At 36.2% G+C, this 23,845-nt stretch overlaps 1 protein-coding gene across 10 annotated transcripts in view; it reads right to left on the bottom strand.

Annotated features, from left to right (window-relative positions):
* Positions 1–23,845, bottom strand: part of FAM117B (family with sequence similarity 117 member B) — a 92,426-nt gene that overhangs the window by 33,141 nt on the left and 35,440 nt on the right. For all 10 annotated transcript variants that reach the window (XR_006781214.2, XR_015724755.1, XR_015724758.1 and 7 more), the window contains exons 2-5: positions 20,535–20,686; positions 12,961–13,053; positions 11,839–11,952; positions 829–972 (exon numbers count right to left, since the gene is read on the bottom strand). Coding sequence is in view for 2 of the 10 variants with exons in the window: in XM_045806524.2 (XP_045662480.1) it covers positions 829–972; positions 11,839–11,952; positions 12,961–13,053; positions 20,535–20,686 (503 nt within the window). In the remaining 8 variants the exon portion in view is untranslated. The remainder of the gene's footprint in view (positions 1–828; positions 973–11,838; positions 11,953–12,960; positions 13,054–20,534; positions 20,687–23,845) is intronic.

Here is a 23,845-nt window from a genome sequence, read left to right as displayed (position 1 = left end):
TGGGGAGCTGTGTTTTTCTAAGCTAAACCAATCTTCAATCTTCATGGAGAGGCTATCTTAAGCATCAATAAAATACTACTTCAAACTCCCCAATTCCTCATTTCACTGAAGAATGAAAGCTTAAATATACTCTGTGACATGCTTTTAAATATAAACAGGAATTTTCTCATTGTGTCTTACGTAGGAATCATTCTTATGTCTTATAGATATTTTTTTTAGAAGATTTTATTTATTTGGGGGGGGGGCAGAGGGAGAGAGAGAAGCAGACTCCCCATTGAGCAGGGAGCCTGATGCGAGGCTCGATCCCAGAACCTTGAGATCATGACCTGAGCCAAAGGCAGACGCTTAACCAACTGAGCCACCCAGGTGCCCCATGTCTTATGTGTATTACAGGCATGCAGAACTACACTTCATGATCATAAAGTCAAACAAATAGTAATTCACAATCAAACAATAAGGAACAGGCAGATTCATGCTTCGAAAGTATTTGAAGTCATATCCCTCCCTCCTCAAAAAATCTGTAATCTAAACTTTTGTTACATGGAGTTATAGCAAATCCAGTCTAGTGATTTTTAAATACGGATAAACAAAAAGCAGTTTCTGTTCAAGGACCTAAATTTAAGTCGCATCAGTTGTTTCTCGGAGATGCAAAGAAATGAAAACTTTTCACTCGCTAAGGTTGAAGTTTTTCAAGAGAGACAAATTTTCATTCTCTCTCAATGAAAAAGAAGAAACATTAAGTAAATACGGAAACTGAAATTGTAACTTTTTAAAGAATTAGAGAATAGTTAATGCGGAAGGACAATTTTAAGATATAAAATTACTTACTATAAGTTGTTCTTCCTTTTCCCCAGTCTCTTTAATTATTATTTCAATCTCCTGATTCAATCCTTCCACACTATTCCGGAACCGAGAGCTTGTTGATTTGGTGATAGGAATTACTGGAATAAGTGCACTCTTTGGAACAGGAGCCTGAAGAAAAAGCAGTGGAGGAGGGAGAAGAGAGCTTTACTATGTTACCTTTAAATTCTCTAGTTTGAAGCATACTTCCCGTTGACATTCATAACTCTAAAATAAATCAAAATTAAGTTTACAGGCCTCACAAAAAGCGTGAGTAACCAAACATGCTCCTTGGTAGACACAAAATATTATTTAAAGCCCAAACTCCAGACAACCAAAGTAGAATTACAAAAGTGTATTCACATCTATGAGGACTGTAAAGAAAGCAGGAATAAAGGAAAATACTGAAAGAATGTCAATCTCAGAAATTCTTTTATGATTGTAACAGAGTTCAGATTTTAGAACTTAAAAGTCCTCTAGTGCCACAATTATCTATACTCCAGGGAAAAATTTTTTAAAAGGTGATTTAGCAGAAAAAAATATTTTGGTTGGAAAAAACAAAATCAGTCCCAAAGTCCACATATAGCAGCAAGACTGTAGAAACGAGGATAACTTTCCTGTGAAATTTAATTATTTATACTTCCACTGTGATGATTTTAATATGTTTTGTTAAGGAAAGAAAATTATTTAACTCATTTTCCTCTTCTTCCACTGGCACAGCATTACTTTTGAAAAGAAATAACTGATTACATAATTAAAGGATATTACATGGTTTCCTGACAAGATACTTAAAGTAAAATATGAAATGAGAATTAGAGAGATATCCGCTGAAGTTAATAGCAAGAGCGTGCCAGAAGATCATCCTGCCTATTGTCCTGCTATTGAGTAAAGAAATATGATTAACCCATCCTTCCTTTAGGGGGGTTTCTTTGAAAAACCTCTCTTTCAGGAGAAGGTGGGCAAGGGGACAAAGGTGGCCTCTAATCATCACTAGTTTCCATTCAATGGATATAACCCTGTTGTCTGATATAGAACTTCATGTTAAACCTATATTTCTCCACTGCTTGACTTATTTCACTCTTTTGTTCCTGATCACCTTTAAAAATAAATTTTTTTAAAAATAAGCATAATACAACAACAATCCTTAGAAAAAGCAAATTTCCCTCCTTGGAAAATTTGGGAGAAAAAAGCCAAGAGGAAGTTTCAATCTGGAGTGGACAGAAAGAAGAGATGGAAGTGAAAAGAGAATAGATAATATGAAAAGTTTGAGGGTACGGAGAGAAGACTGGGGAACAGAGGGACTAAAAATGGGGGAAATGAGAAGAGATTAGAAGAAAATGATACTTGAGAAAGACTGTGAAAAGACAAGAAATTATTATTTTAAGGATAAAATGCATAATAGGGAAAACACAAAATAAAAGTTGTAGCTACTGTGTACAGAGCACCCATCTGCCGTGGGCCAGACGCCACATGTCCTTTCATCTCGATTTCAAGACTGCTCTCTGAGGTGGTTGCAGTGCTTCCCATGTCACATGCAGAGGAAGTGAGACTCGGGGCCCAAGAGTAAGCAATGCTGCCTCTTAGGCATCTGTGTATTGCCACTGCCTAAAAGAGTCTAGATCAGACATGATGCTTACTCAGCAAGGCTGGTGCTATGAGCTGAATGTCTGAGTCCCCTTTAAAATGCGTGTATTGAAGCTCTAACCCCAAAGTGGCTATTATTTAAAGATGGAGGCTGTAAGGGAATAATTAAGGTTATGTAAGCATGGGGACCTGATCCAATATAAGAAAGGAAATAGTGAGGTGACAGGAAACGGACTCAGACTAAAGCAGTCAGAGATTAAAAGAAATCTACAGCTCACTAGTCTGAGTGGAGAGCATATTATAACATTTCTGTCAAGCACTCATCCTACCTATGCCTGGACTCTTCCTGTGTCAGGAAACAATAGCAGAGCACGGGTACAGACCAAGAAAGGTTTTAGGAGTTGGTACATATTTAACAGTTTTTTTTTTTTTTTTAACTGAAAGATACTCAACTCTAAGCTTAATTTTCTTTTCTCAACACCATAAAACAAATAACAGCTTGCACTGGATGCCATTTCCAGATATGCATCTGGTTTATAATTGATAGGTTACAGATATGAAGGGGGAGACTAAAAGGGAAGGATGCTTTGACAAGGTTTTTGCAAAAATGTTGACCTTCTTGGATGTTAGAACCATAAATATCACAAGAACAAAAAGCTTAAGTTTTCTGGCTGTTATGTTGGAAAATGCACATACACAGAAACCTGCCAGTATCATAACCAACTGTATGTCTGATTACTGCTTGTCAAGGTAGCTAAGAAGTCATGCCTACACAGTTGGTAAGAAGTTTTTCTCAAATATAATCTAAATAGCAGCAAGTATTTATCAATAATTTAGTCTATTTCAAGCAAAGGAAAGAAAAGAAGGGAAAGAAAGAAAACTGCCATTTCCCTAAGGTCAACACAGCATTTTAGGTAAATGAGGCAAAGGTTCAATTATAATTGATTTAACTAGTTATATGATTAGAAGAAAAGTAATCCACTCAAACTGCCTGGGCAAGATTTTCTTTGTTAAACATACTATTATTGTTCCAGAAGTGGAAGGTAATAGGCCTCTGATTGCATTCCTCACATAACCAACCATACTCTAAAATATCTAAAAATTTAAAAAAATGATTATACTTAAACTTCCATGCTTCATTCCAAGGATTCTTGGGGAATTTTATGTGTATGTGTGTATAATTTATTTTTCCCGTATCTATAGAAGTTTCTGTAATAAAATTTGTAAGTCTAAATATAAATCAGTATGTGCAAATATAACAGTTATATTAACTGAGAGATCATCTTTAGACAGTGTTGAAAGATTAAAAGTTCTTCACGGTACTAAGGTAAAATCTCTCCTCTCCCTGTCCCTTGGAAACATCAAGAACAAGGATCTGTTTTCTCAACTTTTTGTTTCTTTCTCTTCAAATCAGAGTATTTTTCCAATCAATTAAGGATTTTAATGAGAAGAATCACCATTCTGAAGTTTTATTTTTCCATTTACATTCTCCATGTCTTTACATACATTACAGTTTAAAGATCAAATTCTGCCTGGGGCACCTGGGTGGCTCAGTGGGTTAAGCATCTGCCTTTGGCTCAGGTCATGATCTCAGGGTCCCAGGATTGAGCCCTGAATCGGGCTCCCTGCTCAGCACGGAGTCTGCTTCTCCCTCTCCCTCCCTCCACTCGTTCTCTCTCTCTCTCAAATAAATAAATAAAATCTTAAAAAACAGAACAAGATCAAATTCTGTCTAAAAACTGTGAGTTAGGGGCGCCTGGGTGGTGCAGTCATTAAGCATCTGCCTTCAGCTCAGGGTGTGATCCCGGCGTTCTGGGATCGAGCCCTGCATCAGGCTCATCTGCTAGGAGCCTGCTTCTTCCTGTCCCACTCCCCCTGCTTGTGTTCCCTCTCTCGCTGGCTGTCTCTGTCAAATAAATAAATAAAATCTTTTTTAAAAATTAAATAAATAAATAAAATAAAAACTGAGAGTTAGCCAACAAAGAAAGAAAAGTCTACCAAAAGGTTTGGCCAGTACTGAATCTTCTAAGATCAATCTACGTTACAACTTAAATACCTGTTATCAAACTGTAAGGATAAGACTGTACAACAGGGAGTTAGGAAAGATGGGAAGAATACCCACTGAAGCAGTAGCTGAATAGAGATAAGAAATACAGAGTTAAATGAGGCAAGTAGGATAGAAAAAGATCTGTTCAGCAATTCAGCAGAGATCTAGGAGAGAAATATGTGCCAGAATATAACAAATACGAACCCAACATAACAAAAGGGAGGAGAAAACTGATGTTTGGAATGGTAAAAGAAGAAAAAAAAAATGGAACACATCAGGAAAAAAAAAGCCTTCCTATTCTACGGGCTTTTGAATAGGGGCTTCCGCGTGGCCCTGATCCCTCCTGCCCTGTCACGTAAAATTACTTTCATTCTGGCCTCCAACAATCACTGTTCTCACCTGGTGTCCATCTCTTAGTTCTAAGCTGCAGCTACACTCTTTAATAAAGGACGTAGCATGGGGCACCTGGGTGGCTCAGTCGTTGAGCGTCTGCCTTTGGCTCAGGGCGTGACCCCAGAGTCCTGGGATCAAGCCCTACACGGGCTCCCTGCTCTGCTGGGAGCCTGCTTCTTCCTCTCCCACTTTCCTTGCTTGTGTTCCCTCTCTCGATGGCTGTCTCTCTCTCTGTCAAATAAATAAAATCTTTAAAAAAAAAAAAAAAAGACATAGCAGAAATACCTACTCTTTTGATTTCTAAGTGGTAAAATCTTTAAATATTTAAGAATAGCAATCACATCCCAGACTGGCATATGAAGATTCCAGTGCAGAGCAGCAAATTTCATTTTTAAATTGCAATGCCCCTCATTCCTCAGATGAAAGTTTTTTCCTTTTCTACCTCACTATCCCTTTGCTCTCAAACCCACCTAGGCCACTACAAAACTATAGGGTCCCCAGCCCATATGAAGTAAGAAAATCCTATGGGAGAGCTTTCTTGCCTGAGGCTGTAACAGCCAGCCAGAAAACACCTGCATGATATTTTAATTCTCACCTCTAAATTAATTTATGTGGCTGTGAAGATGCCAGCATCTCCCACTCTTCTGTTACTAACATCTGATTCTAATCCCTAAACAATTCTGAAATGTGTTGGCTATATTTTCTAATGAGAGTATTTCTTGAAATACTCCTTAAAAATATGACATTTTAAGCATCTGAGGGCTTTGTCAATTTTGGAAACCAATGAATGTGAAAGATTCTAAGAAACTTGGCAGCATTTGTTCCTCATCAGAAATAATCCCCTCCTGAATTTCCAGGGAAAGAACCACTCAAAAGAGTATGTGAGAATTATTTTCTAACTGTAATAAATCCATCGTAAGCCCAAGAAAAAGACCTCTTCTTAACTAGTGGTTGTAGACTATACTACTATCAGAAGAGCAATACTGTCGCTTGATTGTTAAGGAATACTAAAGGAATTTCTCCAGTAAAGTAGTCTACATAAAATAAAATACAAACAAAAAATTTTAATAACTTGGAAACCCATCAAGAGAAAAATCAAAGATCCCTCCCCCAAAATACTCAAACTTCTTAACCAAATAATGGAAAATCTGGGGCGCCTGGGTGGCACAGCGGTTAAGCGTCTGCCTTCGGTTCAGGGCGTGATCCTGGCATTCCGGGATCGAGCCCCACATCAGGCTCCTCCGCTATGAGCCTGCTTCTTCCTCTCCCACTCCCCCTGCCTGTGTTCCCTCTCTCGCTGGCTGTCTCTATCTCTGTCAAATAAATAAATAAAATCTTAAAAAAAAAAATAATGGAAAATCTATACCTAGAAAAGTAAAAATATAGAAAAAGGTTTAAGCAAGATAGTGGACCCAACTAAATGGCTGAAATTTGGGAAATGCTCTACAGAATGTGAAATGTTAAAAATGTTCCTGAAGCATCTGTAATAACATTTTTCCATGTCAAATACCAAAAAATATATATAAAGAATAAAATATGGTATGATCTCAACAAGAAATGCAAAGAAAAAAAAAAAACCCAGAAGAAAATGTCTTTAGAGGATGAGACTCTGGATGATTTTTTTCTATTTGATTTAAAAAAAAAAAAACCCTTTATTAAGATATAATTTTTTGGGGCGCCTGGGTGGCACAGCGGTTAAGCGTCTGCCTTCGGCTCAGGGCGTGATCCCAGCGTTATGGGATCGAGCCCCACATCAGGCTCTTCCGCTATGAGCCTGCTTCTTCCTCTCCCACTCCCCCTGCTTGTGTTCCCTCTCTCACTGGCTGTCTCTATCTCTGTCAAATAAATAAATAAAATCTTTTAAAAAAAAAGATATAATTTTTCTATTTGGTATTTTTTGTTTCTAAAATTTCTGTGATAAGCATATAGATATTTTTAATAATAAAAGCTTGGGGCACCCAGCTGGCTCCGTCAGTAAAGCATGCAACACTTGATCTTGCAGTTATGAGTTAGAGCCCCATGCTGGGTGCAGAGATTACTTTAAAAAAAAAAAAAGAATAAAAATAAATAAAAACAAGATAAAATATAGCCCAAAATTTTAAAAAATAAAAGCTTTTAAAAATAAGTTCAATATGAAATTGGCAGAAATGCCTGGCAAAAAACCCAACTGGTTGATTACTTCTTTTATATTAGATCCTACCTCAAACAGCCTAAGACTTACTGAGCAATTATTATGCACCAAGAATTGCATTAAGTGTTTTATAATATTCTATACCATTTAATCCTTAGGACGACACAACAAACAGATATTATAATGCAAAGAAACTGAGGAACTTCAAACAGCAAGTGGCAAGACCCAGATCTAAGCTAAACAGTCTGACCTCAGAGTATCTGTACTCACTCTCTATACTGTTATATGACCTCCCAGTTTACTTTTTGGTTTCTACCATCTATTATTTCCAGACAAATATATTTGTATTTTATGTATTTGTTTTTAATGTTGGTTGGTAGATACTTTTTATAAGAGTTTATTGAAATATAATTCGCAGTATCATACCATTAACCCATTTAAAGTATAAAACTTTTGCTTTTTTAATGATTATTGAACAGAGTTATACAATCATTACAATTAATTTTAGAAGCACACTAAAAAAAAAAATCCCTCACCCATTAGCAGTCACTCCATTTCCACCCAAGCCTCCCGGCAACAGGTAACTACCAATCTATAATGTGTCTCTTCAGGTTTGCCTATTCTGGACATTTAAGGGGAATCATATGTGTTCGTTTGTGTCTGGCTTCTTTCATTTAGCATAATGTTCTCAAGGTTCCCCCATGCTGCGGCATGCATCAGGACTCCCTTTTCACGACTGGATAATATTCCATTGTATGGATACACTACATTTATCCTTTCACCGGTTGATAAACATCTGGGTTGTTTCCAAATTTTATGAACCGTGCTGTTATGAACATTTGTGTATAAGTTTTGGGTTTTTTTTAAGATTTATTTATTTTAAAGATTTTATTTATTTGATAGACAGTGAGACAGAGCACAAGCAGGGGGGAGGGGAAGAGGGAGAAGCAGGCTCCCCACTGAGCAGGGAGCCCCTCGTGGAGCTCAATCCCAGGACCTTGAGACTATGACCTGAGCTGAAGGCAGACGCTTAACTGACTCAGCCAACCAGGCACACCTAAATTTATTTATTTTAGAGAAAGAGAGACAGCATGCATGAACACGGGGTAGGGAAGAGGGAGAGGGAGAGAGAGAGGAATAGGGAGAGAATCTCAAGTGCTGAGCATGGAGCCCAACACTGGGCTCAATCCCATGACCTATGAGATCATGACCTGAGCTGAAACCAAGAGTCAGACGCTCAACCAACTGAGCCACCCAGGCGCTCGTGTGTACAAGGTTTTATGTGAACATGTGTTTTCAATTCTCTTGGGTACATACTTTAGAGAGGAAGTGCTGACTCATATGGTAACCCTATGTTTAGCCTGAGAAACTGCCACACTATTTTCCAAAGTGGCTGCACCACTTTACATTCCTATCAGCAATATATTAAGGGTTCCAATGTCTCCACATCCTAACACTTAGCAGTCTTTTTAATTTTAGCCGTCCTAGTACATATAAAGTAGTATCTCATTGGAATTCTTAACCGCATTTCCCTACTGAACAGGGAATGATGGGGGGCATCTTTTTCACATACTTAGTGGCTAGTTGTACATCTTCTTCAGAGAACTCTCTATTTAGATCCTTTGCTCATTTTTAAATTGGGTTATCTTTTTATTACTGAGCCACAAGAATTCTGTATATATTCTATATACAGGCAAGTGCTTTATCAAATAACATGATTTGTAAATATCTTCTCCTATTTTGTCGGTTATATTTTCACTTTTTTGGTAATGTCCTTTGAAGCATAAAAGTTTTTATTTTGGATAAAATCCAATTTATCTACTTTTCCTTTGTACTTTTGGTGTCATGTCTAACAAACCATTGCCTAATCCAACCCCACATTTATGCCTACGTTTTCATCTAAGAGCATTTAGTATTAGCTCCTACATTTAGATCTTTGATCCATTTTAAGTTACTTTTGTACATGGTGTGAGGCAGGTGGATGTATTTTTTAACTCACGTTTTAAAGGCTAGAATTGGCTACTCTTTCACTCCTATCTCTCCATCATTCCCCTCTCATCAATCATCAGCTAACATAGATTTTAAAAACTCAAACTCTGAAGTCAAAATGCCTGGGTTAATACTAGCTCTGTCTCTTATGACCTAGAACAAGATTCCTAAATTCTCCGGGCCTTAATTTTCTTATCTGTAAAACAAAGACAGTAACAAGCCCCACCTCAAAAATGAGGATTAAGTGCTAACAATACATCCAAAAGCTGAGTAGAGTGTTTGCCATATTGTAAGCACCTAATAGACTTCAACTATTAATTACTGGTTTTTTTTTCCTTTATTTATTTGACAGAGAGAGAGAGAGAGCACAAGCAGGGGGAGCAGCAAAGGGAGAGGGAGAAGCAGAGTCGCCGCTGAGCAGGGAGCTCCATGCAGAGCTCAATCCCAGGGCCCTGGGATCATGACCTGAGCTGAAGGCAGATGCTTAACCGACTGAGCCACCCAGGCACCCCTAATTACTGCTTTCTAAATATCATTCAGGTTTGTTCATTCTCTCCAGCACTATAGCTTCTACCTTATTTTAGGCTACGGTCATTTCTTACTTGGATTATAAACCCTATTCTTAAATGGTTTTCCTGCCTCTAATCTTGTCCTCTTCCAAATTCATTTTCTACTCTGAACTCATAATACCACTACTAAAATCAATCCCCTCCATTTAAAAAAATAGTTCTCGGATGCCTCTAGGACAAAGTCCAAACTTCTTAACAAATCAGACATGAAGACTTTTAGGTTTGGCTCTATTTAACTCTCTAGCCTAATCTCTTACTATTATTATCTACCTGGAGCCATGATTTTTTTCGGGGATCCGCTTAGACGCCACTTCTCCGACAAGCCTTTATTGATGGCTCCAGAGCCAGTCCAAGGATAATACCCCTTCTGTATCAGTGTGAACTCTCCCAAACACTACCAACACATTCATTACACTGTGTAATAATATCTTACTTCTATCTGAAACTTGGTGGGGGGCAAGCCCCAATATTTATCACTACATCCCCTAATGAGTACTACAATACGAGCTATATGGTAGATATTTAATAAATGTTGCACGGATGGAGGAATGACCTCAAAAGTATACAATCTCAAAGTGGTACTTTTCTCCACTAGAGAAAGAACAAACTAAAAGAAAACCATACCCGTAACTTCATAATATTTTCATGTTCCACGGTCTGAAAGTTTCAATTAAACATGAATACCAGTGTCACAGCTATCATGATGCACATGTGTTTCATCTCTGGTTGGCTATGAGCGCTCAAAAAACTCAAGATGTTTGCCGTATCAAGTGTACAAAACTCAAGTTATATAAATTTATCTTTCAAGTTACTCTATTTTCTAGTCCTTACCTTCTCTGAGAAGAGATGTGTTAGAGTTAAAAATGAACTTTGTGCAAATGCCAATAATGTTATTAAGCAAATTCAACTTATTAGAGGGGGAAAATGGAAATTTTGGTTAATTTTACTACATTCATTGCTAATTTTAATGCAACTTTAAAAAAAATCACTTCAGAAACTTACTAACTCCTAAAACGTATCACTTAATTCAATGAAGTTCAATCTTAACTCCTACTCTACTTGATGATAAAAATATGAGTTTGGAGGGGCGCCTGGGTGGCCAGTTGTTAAGCATCTGCCTTCGGCTCAGGGCGTGATCCTGGCGTTGTGGGATCGAGCCCCGCATCAGGCTCTTCCGCTATGAGCCTGCTTCTTCCTCTCCCACTCCCCCTGCTTGTGTTCCCTCTCTCGCTGGCTGTCTCTCTCTCTGTCAAATAAATAAATAAAATCTTTTAAAAAAAAATGAGTTTGGAGATAAAAAGTGGCCTTATCTCTTAGAAATACATACAAATTATTAACGGATAAATTAGAGGGAGTAGAAGGTTGGCAAATTCACCTATAAAGCTATCTGAGTGTATAGCTTTTTGAAAGTGAAGGAGTTTGGTTTTTATTTGGTATTCCAATTTTGACAGTTATTAGTCTATTCAAATTGTTTATTTCTTATTTCATCAATTTTACATTTTCTATTTCTCCAAACCTAAATCCAGTTTGTTTAGGTTTTTAAATGTATTAGTGTGTACTCACATTTCATAATTAAAATATCTTATAAATGGAAAAAAGCTGTTAAAAACTACAACCAAACTATAAATTTATGAAATCAAATTTGACCCATGTATCAACACTTAAGGGCAAAATTAATTTGAAAAATATATATACCTCTAGTTATACTTTCTCTTGAAAAAAAATCCAAATATACTTGGCTATCAGAAGCTATCAACCTATAAAAGGGATTGGCAAGCTTTTTCTTGCTCTTTTTGCCAAGGATGCCATGCGATTTCAATTCAGTTAAAGAGAAATGCTCCCATGGTGAGCCATCAAGAGCAGTTCATAGGGTTCTATAAAGGAATCAAAGCAGTTAAAAGTTTTCCCCTACTAAAAGATTTTATAAGAGGTATCATTATGATCCTCAATCTTCAGATGAGGAAATTGAGACTTAGAACAGGTTGTTCATCCAGGGTCTTATCTCTCTCTCTATTATTCTGCCTCAATATACTGAATTGATAAAGACAAAAATATGGTAAATCAAAATATGTGATTAGCTATGCCTTCTAAAAGTCAAATCATAGATCATTAAAGGAAAGTATCATTTATCAACTTAGTATTCTGGGACTTTTTTAAATTAAGGTTGATTCAGTATTTAAATATGCTTTTGGACATTTTTATCCTGAAGAGTTACCTATAAAATAACATATCACCAGGAAAACAACAAATCCCTTGTTTGGATTTTGTAGTATTTGTACTCCTACCTGACACTGGTTAATAGCTGCATGGTTGCCATGGAATGGAGACTGCCTTTCTTTATCTCGATGATGTCGACTGCTGTGTTTACTTCTCTGCAATTGCTGGCGTAATTTGGCAATCTGAAAAGGGGAAAAATAAAAAGTGCACCAGTTTTCCAAGCTACATGAAACATAGCCTTGCTTAATAAGAACCAGTAAAATTCACCCTTAATAAATCTTTTGACTTTTAAAACCCTGTCACAAAATCTGATTTACTGTACAAAATTTATACACACACACACACACACACACACACACACACACACACACACGTTATATGTGCTCATATGTGTATACTTCTTTTGGAGAGAAACAAAAATTATGTTCCAACACTGTTCAGAGCCTTCAAGCTTCCCAAGTACTTAACCAACGAAGTTTTCAGCACTTAGAATAAAGTACATTATAGCTTTCTCAAAGAATTAAAAAATAATGAAAATTATTCTCATTGTCCTAAAAATGAGTCATTTTATTTAGATTTCTTTAAACACCTAACCTTCAATAGCTCCAAAATTAAACAGTATTTAAAAATCTATTCAAGCCATGAATGCACTCACAGACACAATCTTTACATAACAAATACAATTTCAATCAATATCCTATATTATTTCTTGAATAAATCTTTGTTTTATTTCTGTATTAATGTAAAGTGCAAATATGATAAGCACAGAAAATGGTAATCAGCATAGGACCATAATCAACTTGGTTCTATTGGGTTACTGAATTTCAGAAACACTACCATTATATACAGAAATAATAAATGTGAATTTGTTGTATCATTACACTTTTATACACCTGACACTTAGGTTATGTTAACAGGTATGGACTCTTGTTTAATAAAACAAAAGGACAAAGAAAAACACATAATCTGGTAAGTAATGTGTACATTTCCCCCATTCAAATCTTTATCCAATGAATGTACTATTTTTATGTTATTTTTCTAGTAAACAAAACAACCAAAAAAATAAAAATAAAAACAACACAAAATAAAACAATGGAAACTGACAAATCCTTGTTGCCTATAACTTCAAGGAACTAGCCAAGGAAGGGATCAAACTTCCACACCTAGTTCCTTGGAACCACTTTCCTGACCTCCTTAAGTTGATCTGTACTTCCCCACGACGCTGAACGCTTGTGAGACCCTTTCTTCTTTTCCGAGTATTCTTCGGCCCATGCACTCTCTGTCTATAATGGGAGAAAGAAGGAACGGGTAGGTTTACCATTTAACAATAAACGTATACCACATTTGCAACAAGACGGATGGACGTTTACGGCATTCTGCTCAATCAAGTAAGTCAGGCAGAGAAAGACATATACCATATGATCTCACATGTGGAATCTAAAAAACAAACTCAGAGAAACAGAAACCAGATTTGTGGTTATCAGAGGTACTAGAGGGGGAATCGGATGAAGGTGGTCTAAAGGTACAAACCTCCAGTTATAAGATAAATAAGTATCGGGTATGGAATGTATAATACGATGACTATACTTAATAGTGCCGTATGGTACATTTGAAAACTGCTAAGAGAGTAGATTCTAAAAGTTCTCATCACAAGAAAAAAAAATTTTTTTAACAATATGAGGTAAAGGATGTTAACTAAACTCATTGTGGTAAGCATTTCATAATATGTATTCTAAGTCATGCTGTACAAAAGCTTATACAGTGCTGCATATGTCCATTTTATCTCAATAAACCTGAAAAACAGTTCCATTTCTTAAAAAAGTATACACTTTTCTATTATACAATACATTCCCATTAAAGAAAATTAAGTACTAGAATATTTAAAATAACACAATGACCCAAAATTCCTCTCACACCAGTTACTTTAATTATAATACTTTAGCCTATTTCCTTCATTTCTATTATTAGTAAATGCTTAGTTATTATTTTTACATAATTGTTAAGTATAGCATTTATTGAGCAAATGCATACAAATAATAGCTAACATTCCTGTGATCTTATTATGTGCCTTATCATGTGCTAGGCACTTTGCTTTATGGAAGTACATTTAAAGATCTTCACTGTATTATCTGATTGAATATATACGAGAAGCTCTACAAGTTCTGCAGATAAGGAAGCTTGATAGTTGCCTAATGTTTCACAGCTAATAAGTGGCAAAGCCAAGATAAAAACCTAAGACTCTGGAGTTCATAATCTTTTTTTTTTTTTTAAAGATTTTATTTATTTGACAGAGATAGAGACAGCCAGCGAGAGAGGGAACACAAGCAGGGGGAGTGGGAGAGGAAGAAGCAGGCTCATAGCAGAGGAGCCTGATGTGGGGCTCGATCCCGTAACGCCGGGATCACGCCCTGAACCGAAGGCAGACGCTTAACCGCTGTGCCACCCAGGCGCCCCTGGAGTTCATAATCTTAACGTCTATACTATGTCTAGCCTTGATTTCGATATCTGCAAAATATAGCCTCAAAAATGGTAAATCCTTAGTGGTTCTACAAAATCCAGATTTTAAAGACACTATAGTAGGAGAAAAAAAATTCAAATGAGTTCTTAGTACGTGAAAATATGCTCAATCTCACCCATAAAAGAAATCTAAGTTAAAACTTCACCAAGACTGGGCAATTTGATATCATACTCTTTCCTGTGTTGCTGGTGAAGTGTAAATTAGTACAGCCTTTCATGGAAGGGGACTAAGCAATCGCTGTCAAAGTTACAAATGCACATACTGTTTCATTCACCTTCTTTTGTAATTTATCATGCAGATGTACAAAATATGTATCTTTATGCACAAAATGATATAGCATATTACTCCCAGTAACACTATTTTTACAAGTTAAATAAATAATGGTGTGTCTTTACAACAGAATACTTATTAGGCTATAAAAAATAAGGAAATTCACAATAATCTGTGAGATATTAAGTGAAAAAATCAAGGCTCACTATAGTATGTATAGCAACTTCCTATGTAAAGTATCTCTGGAAGAATATACATGGCAAGCAAAGAAACAACAGTGGCTGCCTCATGGGAGGAAGATCCTTCCTTCACTGCATATATTTCTGTACCTCTTAAATTCTGTAGTGTAAGAATGAATGTATAGCCTGTTCAAAACAATACCTCTTTATATACAGATGGGGGGTCGGGGGGAGGACTTTTAAGGGAGAATCTTTCTATATGAATAGAGTAATGTCCTTAAGTAAAAAACAAGGTCTCAGAAGAACATATACACATCACATATAAAATATTCCTTCCAAAAATATAATAACTTGAATTTAATTGTGAAAAAACAGACTCAAGTTGACAATATTCAATAAAAATACTGGTTTATACTCTTAAAAAGTATCAGGGTCAGGAAAGACAAAGAAAAGCTAAGGAACTGTTTCAGATTAAAGGATACTAAAAAAACATAACATCTAAATGCCATGTCTGCTTCTTGACGGGATCCTGGCTTATAGGAGAAATTACTACAGAGAACATTATTGAAGAAACTTAAAAGCACCGTATCCATGTTAAATCTCCTGGATTTGGTAATTACTTTGGTAATTTTTATTTAAGTCCTTGTTCATATACATGTTTAAATATTTGAAAAGAGTCAGAATGTCTGCAACTTACTAATGATTGGCAAATAGTAACAACAGCAAATATAGTTACAGCAAAAAATAAAGAAAAATATAAAAATGTTTACTGGTGAATATAGGTGAAGAGTCTACTGGTGTTTAATCTACTATTCTTGCAATTTTTCTATAAATGAGACTTTTTCAAAATAAAGATTTTTAAAGTTAGGGAAATCTAAATATATTAAGTATAAAATTTAACTCAAGGAAAAGCAAAGAAATATAAAAGTTTCCTGCAGATTTGTTAAGAATGAATTAAAGATAATGAAAACAAGAGTATTAATTAAGCAAGAAAAATAAAATTAAGCATGAAGGGCAATAGACAGCTTTGCTAATTTCGGTTATAAGATGTTCAAACAGGAAAAGATGCTTACCAAAAGTCACTAATTTTACTTAAACTCCTAAATCAAAAGACATTGCTTTCCCCCGAAGAGGGGAAAATAGTCTCTGAAACAGAGGAGTTCCAAGAGAAAATAACAACATAAGATTTTTAAAAGCAAAAGATGACTGGTTTTTGTAATAAAGAAAACAAAAGAAATTATAAGAAAACCAGACACCAATCACATGAGTCACAAATTCACATATTCATACATGCCATCTGTAAAGAGGCCTAGGTGGTTAGGAAAGTTGGGAGGAGAATACCTTTTGAGCCAAAAGAATGTCAAATAATCCAGCCACACATACACATTCCATTTTATTCCTACAAACTGGTGTAGTCAGAAAATGCAAAAGGCATCCCTCAGAAATTAGGTAAATTAAATTAAAGTAATGGAACTGCAACACAGATAACACTGGGAAGATAAATTAGTCTAAATCTGGAGGGCAAGCTGATGAATGGTCAGTTTTTAAAGGAATCTTTAAAAGAACACGGGAGGGGGGCAGCTGGGTGGCTCTGACGGTTGAGCATCTGCCTTCAGCTCGGGTCATGATCCCAGGGTCCTGGGATCGAGCCCTGCATCGGGCTCCCTGCTCAGCAGGGAGCCTGCTTCTGCCTCTCCCTCTGCTCCCCTGCTCCTGCTCTCTTGCTCACTCTCCCTATCGCAAAAAAAAAAAAAAAAAAAAAACACTGGAGGTGGGGGGGTGACAGGAGGCAGAGGCTGGGGACAAAGTAGTACTAGGTAGTGTACCACACTCTAAAGCAGAAATGGCAGACCAGCCCCGCTCTGCTGGCACTGGCAAGCTCAAGCATTGCACTAGAAACTCTCAGGCTATTTGAGTTCACAAGGCAATGAGCAATGTCTGCCAAAGATACAGGAAAAAAAAGAAATGATGCCATATTTCTGCTATCTTTGTGTCAAGCAATTAGGATGACAAATAATCATGTACAATAAAATTTTAATCACCCACTCATCCTCATGACCAAAGCAGATAATGGGATAAGGGAAGGGCAGGAGGGGAAAGGAACATCTTTAAAAACTTGCTGTCATATTCCTAACCTTTTTTGATGCTGCCTTTCTCTGTACTTTCCAGAACCTCCTCTTTTCCCACTCATCCCTGAGGTACTTAGACAGACCTTAAGAGTCATACATAATTTTTTTTAAATGAAGAACCAGGGCTCAGAGTGGTGACATGATATGTTTTGTCAAAAGTCTAGGGGGAAGTTCCCGGAAGCACCCATCTATAATATAAAATAAATTCCTTCCATCATACTTACTGCTCTAGCACCATATGGACCAGGGCTCATAAAAGAGCCCAGGGCCTCTCAACAAGGGTAAAAATTGCCAATCAGGTGCAATAATTGTTAGCCCAACTCTTTTTCAACATAATGCTCTAGGGAAGCTAATAGCAATTGACAAACTGCTTAAGACAGGAAACCAACATGCCATCCTTGTCCTGATAATAATCAAAGGTAGTCATTTTAATGGGAAGCATTTATTAAATGGTTACTATGTGCCAGACACTGTTCTAAGTGTTTTACATGTATTTCCTTGTTTAATGCTCATAATATCTTAAAAGATAGGTACTATTTTCTTCTCATTTTACAGAGGAAACAAAGGCACAGAAGCGCCTGAACTCCAAAGAAGATACACAAAAAGCACATGAAAAGATGCTCAACATCATTAGTCATTAGGAAAATATAAATAAAACTCGTAAGATACAATTTCATACCTATTAGGATAGCTATACTGAAGAAAAAACAGGAAAATAATAAGTTTTGGCGAGGATATGGAGAAACTGGAGCCCTTATACATTGCTAGAGGGAATATAAACTGGTACAGCTGCTGTGGAAAACAGTTTGGCAGTTCCTCTAAAAGCTAAATATATGACTCAGCAATTTCACTCCTACATATGTATCAAAAGGAATTGAAAGCAGAGATTCAAACAGATACCTATAAAGCAATGTTCATTTCAGCATTGTTCACAATAGCCAAAATTTGTAAAAAACCCAAATGTCTACAAATAGATAAATGGATAAATATGTTTACCCGTACAATGAAATATTACTCAGCCATGAAAAAGAAATGGTTCAACACGGATGAACCATGAAAACATAATGCTAAGCAAAATGAGCCAGATATAGAATTCTAAATATTGTATGCTTCCACTTATATGAAATACCTAAAACAGGCAAATTCACAGAAACAGAAAGTTGAATAATGGTTTCAGGGGCTGGAGAAAGAAAGAGGAGTTATAAAGTTCTTGTTTGTGGTGATGAAAAGTTTTGGAAACAGATAATGGCAACGGTTGCACAACACTGTGAATATAATTAATGCTACTTAACTGTATACTGAAAAACTGCAAATTTTATGTTACATATATTTTACCAAATTTTAAAAAGCTGATTTAAGGGGCACCTGGGTGGCTCAACAGGTTAAGTGTCCAGCTCTTGGTTTCAGCTCAGATCATGATCTCCAGGTCATGAAATTGAGCCCTGAATCGGGCTCCATGCTCAGCACAGAATCTGCTTGGGATTCTCTCTCTCTCTCTCTCCTTCTGCCCCTTCCCCTGTCATGCTCTTGCTCTCTCTTAAAAAAAAAAAGAAAAAAAAAAACTTTAAAAAGCGGACTTAATTAACTAGCATACATACATTAGGGAATCCAACATCTACCAATAGGGAATTTGAGAATTCGTGATTAAACATGTTAGTGCTACATTCACTTGCCAAAGATGGGGACCCACAATGTAAATGAAAGATTAAGAGTGCCCAGCTATTGCTGCATTATACCTTAGGAGATTCTAATGTGAGCTTTACAAGCAAGATTAACAATCTGATAATTATAAGTTTTCTTTATATTTGTACCCTTAACATTCCCAATCTGGGGGACATTTAGAAGAAGGTGAAGAGAGTATGGGGTTTATACTGTAATTCAATGTAGTCAGAGCTAGGTGGGCTCCCAGTGGCTTATAATATCGTTTATTCTTACTGATAAGACAAAATATCTGAACCCACTGAACCTGAAACTGCAGAGAAGATAACAAGGGTTGCAGAAATGTTCAAGGAAATACACCCAGAGTAATTTAACATGGCATGTGGATTAAGCAGAAAGCAAGCAGGGACTACTCATTTTCCATACTATATGCCCTAATCTCAGCAATCTTACAGGGTTTGAATAAATGGAAAATTTTCTATAACTTTTTGGTTAAAGTCACTTTCTCAAAATATTCATTAATTTTGAGGAGTACAGACTCTGTTTTCATTTCTGTATTTGCCACTGGAATATAAACCTCAAGGTAATCTCAAATCCCAAGCATATACCCTAACAGTGAAGAATAACAGAGCGGAAAACAAACTAAGCCCAACCAGAACACGTGGAATTTTGGAAACCAAAATTCAAATCCAAAAACCACTGCAAAGTGCATTTACTTGGTTCTATAAAAGGACATTCTCTTCATAAAGTGCTGGGATCAAGCTACCATCAGTGATGTAAATCTGAAGTCTAAATCAAGATATACCTTAGCTGATTTTCAACAGTCAGTATAAAGAATCTTTTAACTCTTTAACTGATTTTCATTCTTCACCAGCAATAAAGCTTTAACTGTTCTGCTCATTCATTTCTTTGCAAATAATCCTTGAGTGTTTATTCTCTCAGGTACAGTACTAAATCCTGGAGATGAAAATACAGAAATGGATGAGCTAGACAATGGGCTCAACATCTAGTGAGCATGAGAAACACTAAATAAATGATTAGACAAATATTTAATTAACTTTAATTATAGTAAGTGCTATGAAAGAAACTACATCAAACTAAGATGCAGTTATCACTTGGCTTTATGATCTTGGACCTCAGCTTCCTCATTTGTAAAATCAGGAAGTAGATCTACGTGATCTCCTAAGAACCCTTTCTTCATTTATTTTTAGTAATCTCTATACCCACAGCCCCAAAGATCAAGAGTTGCATGCTCTTTCAACTAAGCCAGCCAGCTGCCCCTCTTGAGATACTTTTAATTGAAACATTTCATAAATCTAAAAGTATAAAACTTTGCTTCCAGGGTCTCTTTGTCAGGATATTTACATTTACAGAATCTATCTGCAGCATAATATAATTCCCATCTCCCAACATGTGACGTTTTTGGCACAAAAATATAAGGTTAGATGGAAAGTAAAGTAATCCTGTTACAAATTCAATATATTAAATATATTCTGATGTTCTAAACTAACAATAAAGAGGAAATGGAGAGGGAAGTGTGTCCATAAATTATCCTTATGTATTGGAATTACTTTGGGAACTGTTTAAAACGCACATTCCCAAGCCTCAACCAAAGCCTACTACAGAGTATCTGGAGGTCAGGCCTGGGAATCTGCACTTTTGATAAGCTTCTCAGGTAATTCTTTTTTTTTTTTTTTTTTTTAAAGAAGATTTCATTTATTTATTTGACAGAGAGAGATAGCCAGCGAGAGAGGGAACACAAGCAGGGGGAGTGGGAGAGGAAGAAGCAGGCTCCTAGCAGAGAAGCCTGATGTGGGGGCTCAATCCCAGAACGCTGAGATCACGCCTTGAGCCGAAGGCAGATGCTTAACGACTGCACCACCCAGGCGCCCCTTCTCAGGTAATTCTAATACATACTAATGTCTTAAGAATTTGAGCACAGCGTAAAACAAATATTGTTATGAGAAATGGTTTCAGAGTAAAACACTTGAGGATAAGAATAAACCTACCTGAGTAGACTTGTCCCTCATGCAAGGAGCAGCTTGCCCATGACTATCACGAGGCCAGTGTCCTGCAAGGTATGGAGCAGCAAGTGTATCCAGAGAGGAAGTCCGGCGGATAATACTAGAGGGGCTCGAGGATGGTGGTCGTGTTTTGTCACCTAGATTTAAAACAAATATTTGTATCTTTAAAACAGATTAGGAAGGAAACAAAGTAAAAACTAAGTTTTAAACGATGTGGAAATTTTCCAACTTAAATATTAGAAAACAAGTGAATAAACTACTGATTCACACAAACCTGGATGAATCTCCAAGGAATTATACTGAGTGAAAATGGTTAATCTCAAATGGTTACATACTGTATGATTTCATTTATAGAACATTACTGAAATGAAAAAATTTTAGAAATGGAGGAAAGATTAGCAGCCGCCAGAAGTCAGAGATAGGAGAGGGTAAATGAAGTGGCAGAAGAGAAGCAGGCAACAAGAGAGACCCTTGTGATAAGGAGCTATTCAGCTTGACTGCCGTGATAGATACACAAACATACAAAGGAGATTAAACAGTAGAGAATTATATACATGCACAAATGAGTTCAAGTAAAACTGGAAAAATCTGAATTAAGAGCAACAGATCGTACAACATCCATATCCTGGTTGTAATACTGTACTACAATACTACAAAATGTTATCATTGAGGGAGATGGGGCAAAGTATACAAAACTTGTATTATTTGTTACAACTGTAATCATCTCTAACAGAAAAATAGAAAATAAGACAAATGTATATCTACCCATTTTTTAAATGTTCATCTTTGTTCTAAGATTAAATAGGTATAATACACAAAATACTTATCATTGCACCACCTATACTCAAAATGATATAAGGCAGTTAAGATAAAGTTACAGGAAAATTCCATTTTAATCAGCTCTAAATGACAACACATATCTCAGGGAGATTTTGTTACAATAAAACTATATTAACCAGGCTACAGAAGCTATCATTGAAGCCACATATACAAAAGTCTTTTCCATTTCCAGCTACAGGGTATGTATTTAGAAGTAAAAAACTGTAAATATAAAGATGTAAAATAAAAAGTAAAAAATTAGAGGTAATGGGAAATGAGAGGTGATATAGAAAAAACACCTTTATATCTCCTTTTTTTTTTTTTAATGGGGGAAGGCAATAGGCTTAGCTAATTTCTGCTGTAAAAGGAAAGAGAGAGAGAAAGGAAGGAAGGAAGAAAGAAGAAAGAGAAAGCAAGAAGGCAAGGAAGGAAAAGAAAAGCTTTAAAAATATTAAATATATATGTATAAGTAAGACTGTATTATAATGCTATCGTTCTAGTTCCATATAACAAATACCTTGCTCTTCTTAAGCCCATATATGAAAACACTTTTAGACCCTCCCCTCTATTTGTATTACATTATGTCTTAATAAGAGTCTTGCATAGTTACAAGTATAAAAGTTCAGTTGCTGGTTATGTGACCCATATAACAAAAGATTCAATTCCTCTAACATAATAGTTACAGCAGCTGTGTTGCTGATAATCATAAAGCTGCTTCACAGATATGCCTCAGATACATAATTTGCTTTCAAAATGGCACAATTATTTCACTAAAACAATGCCTAACTGTTGTAAATGCTAACCATCTCTGTGTAGTCTTCCTTTTATAATAAACAGAAAATAGAGTACATATCCATAAGTTCAAGAAAGCATGTTCTCACATTATGACAAGTGAAAAACAATAAATGTACATGTTCACAATTTTCCTTTAACTAAAAAATTAATCTCTATTGGGACAGTCACAAGATTATTCTCAGCTAGGAAAAAAAAAGACACATATATGTTGTAAATTGGGGTATATTCATCAAAATGAAATTGTCAGAAGCTGTCTGGTACTTTTTTCCCCACTAGGATACTGCTTCAGTCACCCACCAGTACCCTAATCAAATAGACCTTACTAATGGGTCTGATCCCATTTTGAAGATTTTTAATTATCCAAGAGTTGACTTTTCAACTAGGCCTCCTAAGATTATTAAATTTTCTATACTGAAATGGGAGAATACAAAAATTATACATGGTTACATGTAAAAATACTAAACATTTTCTCTTTAGAACTCCCTTCCTGTAACCCATTCACATTTAAACATTTACTAAAGGTCTGTGAGCCAGTGCAAAGCCCTAGAAATTCAAAAGACAAAGTTACCATCTCCTGTAAAGAGCACAGTCTACATTTAGCTTGTCATTATTCCACTTCAATCCAAGTTCCCAAAATCGACAGGATTTGGTGCCTAATTATGAGGAAGTTTAAGGGATGGGAGGGAGCCTCAAGAGTCAAAGATGACTCAAAGATTCCCATCCTACCTGAACAAAAGCTGTATTTATAAGGAAGTCCAGGAGAAAGAATCTTTTCGACAGCTGACAAGACCCTTCTTGATCGGGCCTCTCCAGACTCACTCCATTGCCTGTACCACTTCAACCCCTACCTGTTGAATGACCTGCAGTTCCCAACAAGTGCCATGCCCTTGCATGCCTCCATGCCTTTGTCTCCACTTAGATTTCCCTAGATATCCCTTTCTTTTGTTTGGCTAATTCACGTTTAACCTTTCAAACTTCAGTTCAGCTGTCTAAACTGAAATTCAAAATTCAGTTCAGATATTTCCTCTGGAAAATCTTCCTTGAACAGCTACCCAAGCTCAAGAAACACATCAACTTCTAAGTCAAAAGTCCTACTGTGTGCTGCCATAGCATGGTTCACAGAAATAGTCCCTTGAATGCTCCACTAGAAAATGAGATTTTGGAGGCCAGGAATTCTACTTTCCTTCCATCCCAATGATTAAGACAGTACTTGATACATATGCAAAAAGAGAATGACTTCTAATGTTACTATTCTTCATCACAACAAGGGCAAATGTGCACAATAAATTGCAATACTCTTATTAATCCATAGTAAAGCAACAAAGTCAAATATTGCCTAGTATTAATTACCTGTGGAATTTAAAAAAAAAGTGAAACTCATAAAAAACCGATTGCTGGATCACGGGAAAATAGAGGTTGATGAAAGGGTACAAACGTTGAGCTATACAATAAATAAATAAGGTCTGAAGATCTAACATGTAACATGGTGGCAGGGCTGATTAACACTGCATTGCAAAATTAAAATTTGCTGAGTGCAGAACTTAAATATGTGAAGTGATGGATGTGTGAATTAAACAATTGGAGGAATCCTTTCACAATTTCACAATGTATATGTTTATCAAATCATCATGATGTGCACTTTAAGTATCTTACCTCTTTGTCAATTATATGTCAATAAAGCT

This window comes from Ursus americanus, chromosome 1 (genome assembly GCF_024610735.1).
Source record: "Ursus americanus isolate L20-20 chromosome 1, mUrsAme1.1.p, whole genome shotgun sequence".
In the NCBI taxonomy this organism is placed as follows: Eukaryota; Metazoa; Chordata; class Mammalia; order Carnivora; family Ursidae; genus Ursus; species Ursus americanus.
This window is presented reverse-complemented; position numbering and strand designations above follow the sequence as displayed.